Below are 13,658 nucleotides of genomic sequence, written 5' to 3'. Positions count from 1 at the left end.
TGCTTTGTCTAAATGAAAGAAAACGTATGATTTACGGCTTCAAGCTTGATTACATTACATGCTTTTTCTAAACGAAAGAAAACGTATGATTTACGGCTTTAAACTTGATTACATTACATGCTAAAGTAGATGCATGCATGAAATTTGCTTAGCTATGATGGAAAAAGGCTCATGTTAAAGAAACAAGGGATCGAAGCTAACTTTTGTACCACGTGCATCAATTACTTGACCAGGCCATGCAAGTATTAATTCCTAGTCTATTGCAAATATATTGTGGGGTTTGATTAACATAGCAATTGGCAACATGATGTATATATATATGAGCGGGCATGCAAGATCATGTCATCTTAACTGATCTTTGTCATGCGTCATGCATGTATATGCAAGTACGTACGACGTACGTACACATTCTAGCACTCTTTTTTTTTTGTTATTGAAGTGCATTCTCCAAACTTAAAAGCTAAAGAGGCTGCCTAGCTAATTATATGTGACCGGAAACCGATTCTATAGAATTAAAGAACCCTTGTTAATTCTCTAATTTTGTTTTCAGTACTGCCGCTCTAAGGATCCAACAAACAGTACATGCATGCAACTAGAAGGCTGCTAGTCTTAATTATTAGAGAAATTCACTTTACAGAGCGCAGCATGATCGTTAATTTGTCGCTTTATATAATAAATATATCTTTGTAAATTTAGTTAGCTGGATATATATTTTTTAAGTGTGCAGAGTTTATCAAAATCAGCCAGCTCGAGGCCTTATACTTAATTAACACGAAGATATATGTACGTGCATGCATGCATCAGTACTAAGCAATTAATTTGTTCTTTAGTACTTTGCATTAAGGAGATCACACCAGACGAGGAGCAAGAACAAAAAGCGACAAATTATGTCCAATTTTCCGTTTGATTGATCAATACATTCCGGCCTCCTGGTCTGCTCATTAATCCAAAGAGCAAGAACAAAAAGGGAAAAGCAAATTAATTAAAGGACTTGGGTTCGTGTCTAGATAACAGAACGATCGAGCTAGCTAGCTAGGGAAGATATATCGATCTTTAGTGAATATATGGAACATACGTACGTACGTACACTATGCATGTACTCAAGTCACATTAATATATATGCAATCTAATTTCAATATCTCTTGATCTGGCGGTGTACGCGGTGTCAGCGCGCATTCATCAGCCCATGATATTGACGATCAACATGATCATAACGCTTGTTATGCTACCAATATCCTCATCGCCATTCAATTACGGGGATTTGGGGCTTGGAATATTGAAATTGGTCATAAAGGAGTATTAAAGTGATTCGCGCGCGCGCAGTACCATAGGCCTGGCTTCACCTTAGGTCAGGCTGGGTAGGACTTCATAGCTGCAGCCTCGGTATCATCAGGATTCGGGACAACGACAGTATGTACTGGCCGAGAATGTACGTACGTATATACTCAAATACATAGCATTTTTTTGTACATATTATGATATATATATATATATATATCACCCTAATACTTAAAAGCGTGTATAAAACATGAACAGTAGTGAATAGTAGCAGCCTTTTTCTCAGTTGCTTTTTCTCAGTTCCGATTTTAATCTTGTTTTTCTTCTTCGTTCGGTTCCGATTTCCAGCTCCGATTTCCACACTCAAAATATCTGATCGTTACATACAGATAAACGTAAAATAAATATCTAATCTTTACATATAAGAGATGAGATATCTGATCTACACACTTTCATCTCAAATTTACAGAACACTTCAAATTTACAGAACAATTCTCGCATATTTTTTTCTTCTTTCTCCGTGTGGGTTTCGGTGAGGGACACGGAGGCTGCGCGTGGGGGATTCCGAAGGTGGGTGCCATGGTCGGCGCCTTGAAGGGGACTCGTCGGTGGTGGTCGTGAGGTTCGGTGGCCACGTACGGCGGCGTAATGTGAAACAAATGGGTGAAACCCATTTCCGTTCGGTCTCCGTGGGGAAGACGGAGGGCTGCGCGTGGCCCACTTCGAAGGCGGCTGGGATGGTCGCCGCCTTGAGGGAGACTCCTCCGTCGTGGTCGTGACCGTCGGTGTCGACGTACGGCGGCGGAAACTCAAAAAAATCAAAGAGACCCATTTCGGTTCTCCTTCCACAGAGGAGACCATGGCTGCGCGTGGGGAAGATTGAAACTGTCAGGGATGCTCGCCGGCGTGAGGAGAACACGCCGACGTTGGCCGTGACGATAGCCGGGACTCGGCGGCGTCGGGCAGCGCTGGAGGAGAACCACCGTGCTGCGGAATCGCCTACGAGAGAGAGAGAGTTTAAGAAAAAATAATTGTGTTAAATACATTTATTAAGTATTTATATGTCCTACAATTTAATGTTCAATAATAATATTTTTTTTTTCTTTCCTTTACAAATATACTTTTGTTTTTACTGTAATATTATATTGTTGAATTTTCTACATAGGTTGAACTCCGTGAAGTTGAAAGTGCAAACAAGATATCCCAACAACAAGCTGCTCATAAAAGTATCAAAAGTATGGATTCTTTAACTTCTTAATTTCATACTGTAAATTAATAACTGAAATAATTTATTTTGCTTCATTGATTTTAGAATTTTTTAAGTCAATTATTTAATGTCATTTATTCAATATTTATTCTGCATGAACTTTGAACTGTTTCAAATTATAATTTCGAATTAGTTTAAAAATTATTTGAAGGTTTTTACATTATATATTATTTATATGACATAATTTAATTTAAAAATAAATTTTTAAAATTTAAATCTTATGTATTCAAGAAAATATAACTAGCAGCAAAAATAATATTAAAAATTGTAACACAGTCAATTACATTAATAAAATGTACAAATAAAACATAAAAGTGGCTACATATAGAATTTTTATATAGGAAAACTTTATCAACAAATCTATTTCTATATGTAAATACTTATATCAATATTTATAGTTTTACTTATATAATTATACAGAATCAATTATTGAAATATTAAAAATTTTAAAAATTGAAATTTAAATTAAAGATTTTGATAAAATAAAGTACGTACTTATTAAAAATAATATTGTATATAAACTTATACTCTAAAAGATGCTTGAAAAATAAAATAAAATAATAATTTTGTAAATATTCAATGATAAATTATCTCGGCTATATACAACAATAATCAACAGTACCACAATAATAAATGAATTTTACTACACAACTTCTATCAAATTTTACATTTTATATTTTTTTGAATTTTTTAAATTTTTAATATTTTTTTTAAAATTTTTTTGTGAGTTTATTCTTTTTTACATTATATATTATTTATATGACATAATTTAATTTAAAAAATAAATTTTTAAAATTTAAATCTTATGTGTTCAAGATAATATAACTAACAGCAAAAATTATATTAAAAATTGTAACACAGTCAATTACATTAATAAAATGTACAAATAAAACATAAAAGTGGCTACATATAGAATTTTTATATAGGAAAACTTTATCAACAAATCTATTTCTATATTTAAATACTTATATCAATATTTATAGTTTTACCTATATAATTATATAGAATCAATTATTGAAATTTTAAAAATTTCAAAAATTGAAATTTAAATTAAAGATTTTGATAAAATAGAGTACGTACTTATTAAAAATAATATTGTATATAAACTTATACTCTAAAAGATGCTTGAAAAATAAAATAAAATAATAATTTTGTGAATATTCAATGATAAATTATCTCGGCTATATACAACAATAATAAACAGTACCACAATAATAAATGAATTTTACTACACAACTTCTATCACATTTTACATTTTATATTTTTTTGAATTTCTTAAATTTTTAATATTTTTTTTAAAATTTTTTTGTGAGTTTATTCTTTTTAAATTATTTCAAATTTTCTATTTATTATACATATAATAAATATTTGATAAAAAAATAATAAAAATTAAAAATAATATGGAGTGTAGAGTGTTAGAAGGCAGTGAAGATTTTTTTATAATAAATACTACTAACCAGTATAAATAGTAATTAACAGTGCTATAGTATGTGATACAATAATAAACAGTACTGAACATTACTCGTGAACAATAATAAACAATTACAGTAATAAACAGTTCTAAACAGTAAAATAAATGAAAGAATTTTATTAAATATTTTAAAAAATTAAAATCATGTAAATAATTAGAGTTTTTAATATAATTTAAATCTCATAATATTTTTAATTAACTAAAATCATTTCAGTAGCAAAAGAAACAATTATGTAATATTTAGTCGTTTTAGACTCTACTTTCAGTAACCAAAAAAATAATTATGTAATATTCACTTTCCTGACTTGCTTAAACATATAGTCTGTCTAAATCTATTATCAGAGACTTTAAACAATTATAGTTTACTTAAACAATTAATTATATTATCTTCATAGACCTTATCATTAAATTCTCTTATTCTATACTAGATGTTTATATTTTAGAATAACCTAATACAGGGTAAACGTGCATCGCACGTACATACACTGCTAGTATATATATATATATATAGCCAGATCTGATCTAGCACAATGATCATCATCTAATTTTAATCTAAGGGATTGCAATTTGCAAAAGTTTAAAAAAGCTTTTTCTTTAGCCATCCTAGCTAGCTAGCTAGTTGTACTACGTACGATATTAAATTACAACATTAAAGAGTAATAAATTAAATAACTTTGGGAATGTTGAAGTTGCGACTTAATTGCAAGCCACGTGAATATCTGATTACAGACCAGCTTCTTTTAACGAATATAATGGAGGTAGCAATCGTCTTTCCCATTTTGTCTTGCACTTTGCTTAGGCTGTCGAATTTTGTGCCTCTCCATTCTTGTTACTCTTTCTCTTTCTCCGAGTGAAAGGGACAGACATTGATCAATGGCCTGACAACTCCCATGCACCTCAAATATTATTAGCTGGATTTTCTTCATACTTTAATTATTATTCTAAGGCTTTTAATTAGGAACTAATATTTAAGCGCAAATTAATGATATATAAATATTGGATAGGCTAACCATCAGATAGTGCATGAGATAACATGTACTTTATCCAGCTTCCTTTGCAGATAACTGTTCATGACTCGCGCTATGTTCATGTATCCGCGCTATTATTCAACGGCGACTTCGAATCTGACAGAAAAAATAACTTATTGCATCGTTTTTTTTTTTTAACAAATGTAAAAACGCTAAGAAATGTCTCTTTTGTTGTAGTTTGGTAAGGTAATTTACATATGTTGCATTATTTTTTAGATTAAAAATTAAGAATGCTACATATAATATAATAAATATCATGTACGTACGTAGCAAAGTCATGGGCTGCTTTATATATATAGAAGATCCATCAATAACTTAGATTCTGATCACAACGTAGATCGATAAAGAGACCAACCGACCAATTAGCATGTTTGATTTGTCTCAAATCGCTCGGCAATAGTTTAACAACGCAAATTATAAGCCAAAAAGATATTGATTCAATGGATATATACATTCTTGCTATATATATATATATATATATATATTATAGTCAAGTAATGTTAAATACAGTCATAAATTATACAAGTGTCACGCATGCATTTTTTTGAGTGTAAAGTCTACTATTAAAAAATTAATTTTTTTTATCATGTATGTCTCATATTTATTTATATTTTTAAAAAATTACATATTATATAAATGCAAATATTATTTTTTGAGTCACCCTTTTTTGTTTGCGTGTAAGTTAACCAGTGCTTGGCTCCTGCACTTTTTCTTAGTTGTGGTTTCCCCGTCATTGTGATGCTAACAACTAATTAACTAATTAATTATTACAACGTCGACACGCACTTTTTTGACATCCTCGTGAAGACCGGGCCGTTCATATTTTTCTACAACAATCCAAGTTAGTTTCAGGTGTTTGTAGTTTTGCTGGAAATGGTGTAAATTCCCATATCAAGACGATGTTGTTAACGTACGCGTTAACTTCTATAAACAGAGAGCAGTACTGGTCTCAGGGTGGTCCTGAAGCAGCGATTCTCATTAGGACCCAGTTTAGTAATTCGCACTGTAAGCTAGTGCTGGCTTGATCGTTGTGGAGATCAAATATGTTTGGCTAAGAACTAGATCATCAGATCCATCTGATCTCATGCTTACACGATACTTAATTGCAATCATGTTTTGGGAGTCAGCTAGCCCAAGAGCAAGCTTTGTAAATCTGTAACAGAAAATTAAGTTTCTGATCAAGCCCCTGATTAATTAATTAATAGGGAGCCAAACTAATTACCAACCCATATTCACATTGGCTTTATATATAACCAGCCATTAATTCACTAATCTGACCCACAAATATATATAAGGTGAAATTTATGTGTACGTGATCTCTGTGTTTCTTCATAAAATGACCAGCATTAATATGAAGATCCACATCTATTTAATTAAGATAACTGCTACATACACAAAGAGATTATACAAAAGTAAACCCACAAATTGATGTGGTTTCATAGGATTCGTTAAATCTATTTTACAATAAAAATAACTTTACAATCTGACGTACTACATCAAATTACATTAGTTTGTAAATTTACCTTTGCGCAATCCCTTTATGTCAAAAGTATTTCCCAGTAGTAGCGATACAGAGTCAAATATTCTCTTCGGTTTCAGACAAAACATGCATGCATGGCTCATAGATTAGGACGTGCACAAGAGCGGGGAACTCATTTGATGGCTTATTTGACACCACTTTGTGTCTTGTTGTTTTACGAATTAATTAATTAACACAAGGAAAATTCATGTTTCCCTTCGAACCTAATAAAATGTTTGCATCCTTTAACGTTGTCACCTCATGAATACCGAAGGATCATTCATGTCTCTGTTGAATAGGCCAATCAATCTGATCTGATCCTCAAATGTTGGGTAGTTTTGATATATGAAATGAGTGAAGGATTTTATATATCATGTGTCCGACATGGCTTAATTTTAGAGTGGAATTTATCATGCATGTTATTGCTTCTGAATCATCATGAGTACTACAAATTCCTTTGTGAGGCGTAGGGCCGGGGTAGAAAAAACGGAGAGAGAGAGAGAGAGAGAGAGACTGAACAGCTGAGGTTATGATGAAATCGATCGACAATATGCTAATTCACAACTAACATACCACGTTTTATGCAAACAACAGGATGTCCATGTCCAACGTGGCGTCCCACAAAGATTAATGCCCTTTTCCTTTCCAAAAGACATGCGCTGCTTGTCTGCCGTTCATACAACATTCAGAGTCCATGTCCAACGTCGACTCGAGGTCTTTCTCAGAAATGACATGCGATTCTGAGAAAATTATAACAAAATTATAATTATATAAGTCTTCTCAACAAAATTATAATCAGGAGCATTGTATTGTATGGTACAGAATTTTAGTAAGTCTAGGATGGAAACTGGCTGGAAGCTGGAACAAGTCATGTATAAAGTCATTCCAATTCCCAGAACGTGCAAGAACTATAGAATGCACTTCATGAGGCACATTGCCCACTTAAGAGAACCTGAAAAGTGAAATCCAACAACAATAAAATTAATGGCCAGCTCATACGAACTAATATCTTGATAAGCAGTGCTGCTGCTGGAAACAAATCCACGCGCGAGATCAATAGCAAGGACATGCAGAGAATCTAGCATTCAAGAAAGAAAGCATGATGATAGAAAGAAAGCATGATGATATTATAAATTGCCTCAGAAATCACAGAAACAACATTAATCTAGCATATATAGCCCATGCAACATCAATTCAACTACCGGGATCGAATGGCTTACCTAGCTCTCAAGCACTAATCACTGGTTACTCAGCCTTAAATTTCAATATTGTTGATTTTTACACAATCTGTGCATGGGAGGAGCCAGTACTTCCGTGGCTTAAATTTATGCAGTATCGAGCTAGATAGAGATCTCGATAGAAGGATTCAGTCCTATTTACATTCAACGACAGCATTCTTATTTATTAGTCAGTCAATTAATTGCACAAGCTGTAACATTGCAGATCTGAATTAATAATAATGCAGACTTCTAATAATACGGGTCGAGGCTGTTTACATCTTGATCGAGTGTTCATGTAAGTGATATTGCTAGCAATCATTTAAAAGGCCTTCCAACTAGATCACGTACGTGTGCTCAATTCTCCAAAAAGATGTATGCTATTGAATTAATAACCTTATACGTACGGGGTAAATTATACATGAGTTGCCTTTCCTGCAGAATCATCCAAATAAATGAAAACAAAAGGACGAACCATATTGCTCTTAATTGTAGTCCAAACTTCCAAAATGAAAAAAAGGCAAACTGTCCATATCAACCCACTCATTAAACCAACACAAGAAATTTAACCTACAAAATTATATGCTTTTCATTTTATACTAACTTCCCCATCAAAATTCTTTACTGTGATACTACACCTCAGAATTAACTACTACCATCATTTAATCATAGACTATCATGTTTCTTGCCACCACTTTGGTCCACATTCTATTTGGCCTTGCTTTTGTTTCAAGTTGAAGCACATCATCCAATTTCTTCAAAACTCCAGCCAAACTATCTTAGACAACTTCCGATCATCTTGTGCTCAAATATGTTACCTCCAGATCATATGACAAATGCACTAATTTCATATCCTCGCTAATCTCCAATGGCAACTCATCCACCTAAAATCTCTTTTCAACTATGGTCAGTACACAAAAGACTGTTTCTATCTGTAACATCAAGCAAGTTGGAAAATTTCCCCAACCTTGATGGTTTAACACAATCACACACAGAGGTGCCTATTTACGTCATCCACCATACCCCGATTCTGCAGTAAGAACCTCTTTAATCTCCCATTTCCTTAAACAAACACTATGAGATAGCAAAAAAAAAAGATTTTGACTTTTCTGTGCCATTAGGTGTTGATATGATAGGTTTCAGATGACTGCCAAGGGAAAAGCAATAACAATTTCCTTGTGCCATTCCTTCAGTTTTACTCTGTCCAGTAGATGCTTTCATAGACAGTCAGACTTATGCATGCTTCAAAAGGCAATGTTCATAGACATGATTGAAAGAATCATCCAGCTTTCCGAAAAGCAAGATCAATATAAACTCAAGGCCGTCCAAGATAATTATCAAAACCTTAGCGATCTTAAATACACTCATTAACAGACGGAATATACTGTTTCCTTCTCACGTGCAAGTTGACAATTAAATTTCTCGCAAATCGTCACTATGCAAATTACTCCAAAAACGTGCCTACCTTAGAATAACTGAAAATTTCATTTTTTATCTTGAAGTGGATTATATGTTGAAGAAAGGGATATGATCATGACCTACTTTGGGAAGGACAATTGGAAGGGATTCGTATTTCTCTAATATTTTGAAAACTGATTTTTCCCTGCTTGTCTATGGTACATGGTTTATTCTCTTACAAGCACAATAGAGATGGTGCTTTTTTTCCTAACATTGTAGGCTAATTGGTAGAAGTGGAAAATGCTCTAGCGGAAGCTGCCAGCAGGAAATGTTGAGAGAGAGAGAGAGAGAGAGAGTTTGTGAACACATTAACTCGCTGGGGAGGAGCGAGGAGAACCATAAAGGCAAAGCCATAAGATAGTCTAAGTGTGAGACATACTCATTTTTTGGGAAACAAACAATCCCTTGAATTAGATCACCTATAAGCACAATCAACTGGAAGATCTACGAGCCATAGTATAATAAAGATTCATAGCAGAAAAACTGTAACTATAAAATGACCTATACTAACAGAGCAGTGAAACTATATTATAGAAGCCATGAGGCGCACCTCATTTAATTACAGTCAATACACGAATGAGAATGGAACTCAATCCCGAATACCAAGTTCAACGTCAAGTTCATCATCATCTTCAAAAAGCTTTAGCAGACGGGCATGCTGCTCTTCTCTCTTCTTCTTTTTCCATATCTTGAATACAAGCACGGCAAAACCAACAAACACCACCAAACCAAGGCAAACAATGACTACCTTGAGTCCTACAGAGCCACTCGAAGCACCATGACTTGCAGCTTTATTTTCATTTTTGGTACTTGATGGGTCATTCGCCAATCCTTAGGATACAAACAAAACCAAAAACAAAGAAAACAACCTTGAGTTTCAATTTGATTTTTTTTCATGTAATTTTCGTTTCCAGAGTAGAACATCACCTGAACCAGGCCCAACTAATTGCAGAGAAGCAGAATAAAACAATGAAAGTGGCATTGTTATATGGATTCTATCCGAAATAGCAGTTATATATTTGGTTGCAATGATAGCAGAGAAGAAAAAACCAAAGAAGCTAAAATTTTGAATCTTTACCCATTATTTGGTTCAAACATTGGAAATACTTTTATTGCTTTTCAAAGCAGAATTCACCTGTACCTTTCCCAGAAAAGCAAAGGATATAAATTCAACAAGCTAATTGCATCGTTTTTTTTTTTTTAACGTATTTGTGCATAGAATTGAGAACATATAAAACTAAAAATCCGTATTTTGCTTAATTATTTCAGCATTATAACAAAATTTCCAAATCTAACCCAACTTTTCTATTGATGGCTAACAAGAGAACCAATGATATTTTCAACAATTCCATATACTAATTAAATTTAATCCCAAAAACTATGAAGAAAATTATGGAATTATGTTAAATCCAGCACTTTACTGGAAACTCACCATCTTATTTTCGATTATATTTAGTAATTCAACTGAAGCTACCAAGTACTCTTCGGCAAAGTTTGATCCGAGAGATCGCACTCGGAATACCCAAAAACACCGGGCCCTTGAGTTTCTTACTTTCTAATCCTTTTTCATTGTTCTAATTACAAAAAAAAAAAAATTAAAAAATCGGGTACATTGTTTTACCAGAAAAGACAGAAGAATATTATGTACAATTCGAGAATTTGGAAATTGACAAACAATGCAATAATAATCATACACATCCAAACAAGGACACCGATATGAATAGAGAGAGACCTGGAATGAAATGCAGATGGATCAAGCTCAAGAATAAGAGCAAAGGGAATTGCAGAGATCTAGGGATCGAGGTTCTACTCATGTCTTGTTCTTCTCTCCCGGCCTGTGTCTCAGACTCTCAGCCTCGCCTCCTTCCCCTGGAAAATTAAAATAAGATAGAAAAACAAATAGCGGGGAATTTACGCGTCCTCAGCTAATGACCATCTCCCACGTCAAACTATGCGATTTCCACGTCACCATGTTGGCTGACGGGTCAGCTTTTCCTTCTACAGTTGGCCGCCTCGTGGCTATTCGTTTAAGAGAAGTTTTACGTAATTTTATAAAATTATAGTAATATTAAGTACAAATTTTAAATAGATAACGTATATGTAAATTCTTTGTAAAAAAATAATTTTTATTAATAAAAAATAATTTTTAATATATTTTTTTTAATGTAGAATTCACTTTTTTTATAAGGATTTATATAAAGTTTATCTATTTAAAATTTGTATAAATTATTTCTCATAAATTAATATGCTATCCTATATATGTTATATTTATTTTATAATTAAAATCATTTTGTCATCTAATATAACACATAAAACTATGGTAATTTATGAATTTCTCTTTTCTTATACTTTATTGGATGAATAAGCTCATAAATATATATATATATATATATATATATATATATACAACTTAATAACATACCCACATTACCATTGAAATTTTTTCCAGAAAAAATTATTAGACGGTTTATTGGAATGTTTGAGTTTTAAGTTCAGAAAAATTATTTTTGTCTAATGTTTTTTTAAAATTTAAAAGAGTAATGTTAGATATAATTATGGATTATATAATTGTTGTGCATTTTTTTTTTTTAAATAGAGTTTATCAATAAAAGATTAATTTTTTTTATATAAATTCTATATTTATTTATTTTTAAAAAAAATGTGTGGTACGACTTATCATTTCTTAAAAAATATCATCCTACACTTGAATTAGACACAGTCAAGGAGAAAGCAAAAACAGGCATTAATTGTAAAAACAACTTTGTTATTTGATTGTCCCACAAAAAATTGAGCTGGATTCATTCAGGTAATCCTCTTTGATACCAAACCATCACAATTCACAAATTACACAAATAAATATGCTATGTCTGGTCTCAAGTGACGTAATTAAAACTCAAGAGAATCATAAACCACTGCGATGTCAGGAGAGGATATAAATAATTTAATAATAAGCAATTGTCTACGAAGAAAAGCTCCAGTAGTTTATAATAATTCCATAGTACATCAACAGTAGCCTTAACTAGTTATTTGAAATATAAGCTCATACGTATCTTAATCTTTTATCCCATAGTTACAAATGACATCTAATTCAATTACAAATCCTAAATTAAAAATAGAAAGATTGCGTTTGGATATTGAACTGAGTTGAGTTCTCTAAGAATAGTAATGAGTTAAGATGGTAGAGTGAATTTTATGATATCCATCTAAAATGAGTTTAGATGTGTTTATATGTTAAGATGAATTTATATATACTTATAATAAGTTGAAAAAGATTGTAGGTTCCACGTATAAAAATATTTTGAATTGATATGAGTTAAGTGTTTTGAGAGTGGGGTATTTGAATATTAAAATAAGTTTAAATCTGAACCAAATTCAACTGAGCTGACGATTGTCAAAAAACCAAATGAATCCTAAGAGAGTGAATAAAATCTAACATTACCTAATGAGAAATTCTTATAGTTTATAATAATTCCAAACCCAAACTATAACCTTAACTAGTCATTTGAGCTCAGCCCATATGCGATTGACATTTATTCAATTGTTGCAAATGACATTAGGGATGTAAGGTAGAGAGATTTTAGGATTCCACTTGAAAGAGAGAAGTTTTTTATTTTATATTTTTTTAAAGATGTCGTGCACATGCTTTACCACTTTGGTCTGGTTCAGGTTCCCTACAACTTTCACTTCTATTGGTGCACCTGATGCCGAACTGCAAGCAGAAACTCACGTAACAGACATATGCACCTGATGCCGAACTGCATGCTGCACCTGACGCCGAAGTACAAGAGAAAATCACATGCTGAACTGCAAGCAGAAACTCACGTAACAGACATATGCACCTGATGCCGAACTGCATGCTGCACCTGACACCGAAGTACAAGAGAAAATCACGCACAAGAGAATCAGATGCTGATGCCGAACTGCATGCTGCACCTGACGCCGAAGTACAAGAGAAAATCACGCACAAGAATCGGATGCTGAAAATCTGGGATTTAGTTTTTTTGTATTTCAAAATTTGAATGTTTACGATGACCCTCCAATTGTATTATATATAGCAACATTTGTGTGCATATCTGATATATGAAAAACAGAGCATTTTCTCATCCATTGTTCTTCAAGTTTTACATGGTATAAGAGCCATTAGACCAACGTCTTCTCTCTGAAATTCCCACCCTCCCGTCTCTTCATCATGCCTCCTACTCAACTTCCCCTCTTCAATCCCACCTCCTCTCTCAATATTACCAAACTCAGCCGTGCCAACTACCCCACCTGGAAGGCCACCATGCTTCCATATCTGAAAGGCCAAAAAGTTTTTTGCTATCTCGATGGGTCTCTCCAGCCACCATCAAAGGAAATTGTTGCCGACAATGGCAACACGACTCCAAATCCGCTTTTTGACATTTGGGACACTCAAGACAAT

At 32.9% G+C, this 13,658-nt stretch overlaps 1 protein-coding gene across 2 annotated transcripts; it reads right to left on the bottom strand.

Annotated features, from left to right (window-relative positions):
* Window positions 1–7,205: 7,205 nt before the first annotated feature.
* On the bottom strand, window positions 7,206–11,134 carry LOC109006337. Of its 2 annotated transcripts, XR_004800849.1 has the most exons (3): window positions 10,971–11,134; window positions 9,789–10,069; window positions 7,206–7,515 (listed from the first exon to the last, which is right to left on the bottom strand). XR_004800849.1 is itself a non-coding variant. In XM_018985592.2 (2 exons), exons 1-2 carry the CDS (start codon window positions 11,050–11,052, stop codon window positions 9,828–9,830), a joined length of 324 nt encoding a protein of 107 aa, XP_018841137.1. In that variant the 5' UTR covers window positions 11,053–11,133; the 3' UTR covers window positions 9,621–9,827. The 2 variants fall into 2 exon arrangements, 1 of the variants encoding a protein (XP_018841137.1); XM_018985592.2 differs by lacking the exon at window positions 7,206–7,515 and having other exon boundaries at window positions 9,621–10,069; window positions 10,971–11,133.
* Between the last annotated feature and the right edge of the window lie 2,524 nt (window positions 11,135–13,658).

This window comes from Juglans regia, chromosome 1 (assembly GCF_001411555.2).
Source record: "Juglans regia cultivar Chandler chromosome 1, Walnut 2.0, whole genome shotgun sequence".
In the NCBI taxonomy this organism is placed as follows: domain Eukaryota; kingdom Viridiplantae; phylum Streptophyta; class Magnoliopsida; order Fagales; family Juglandaceae; genus Juglans; species Juglans regia.
This window is presented reverse-complemented; position numbering and strand designations above follow the sequence as displayed.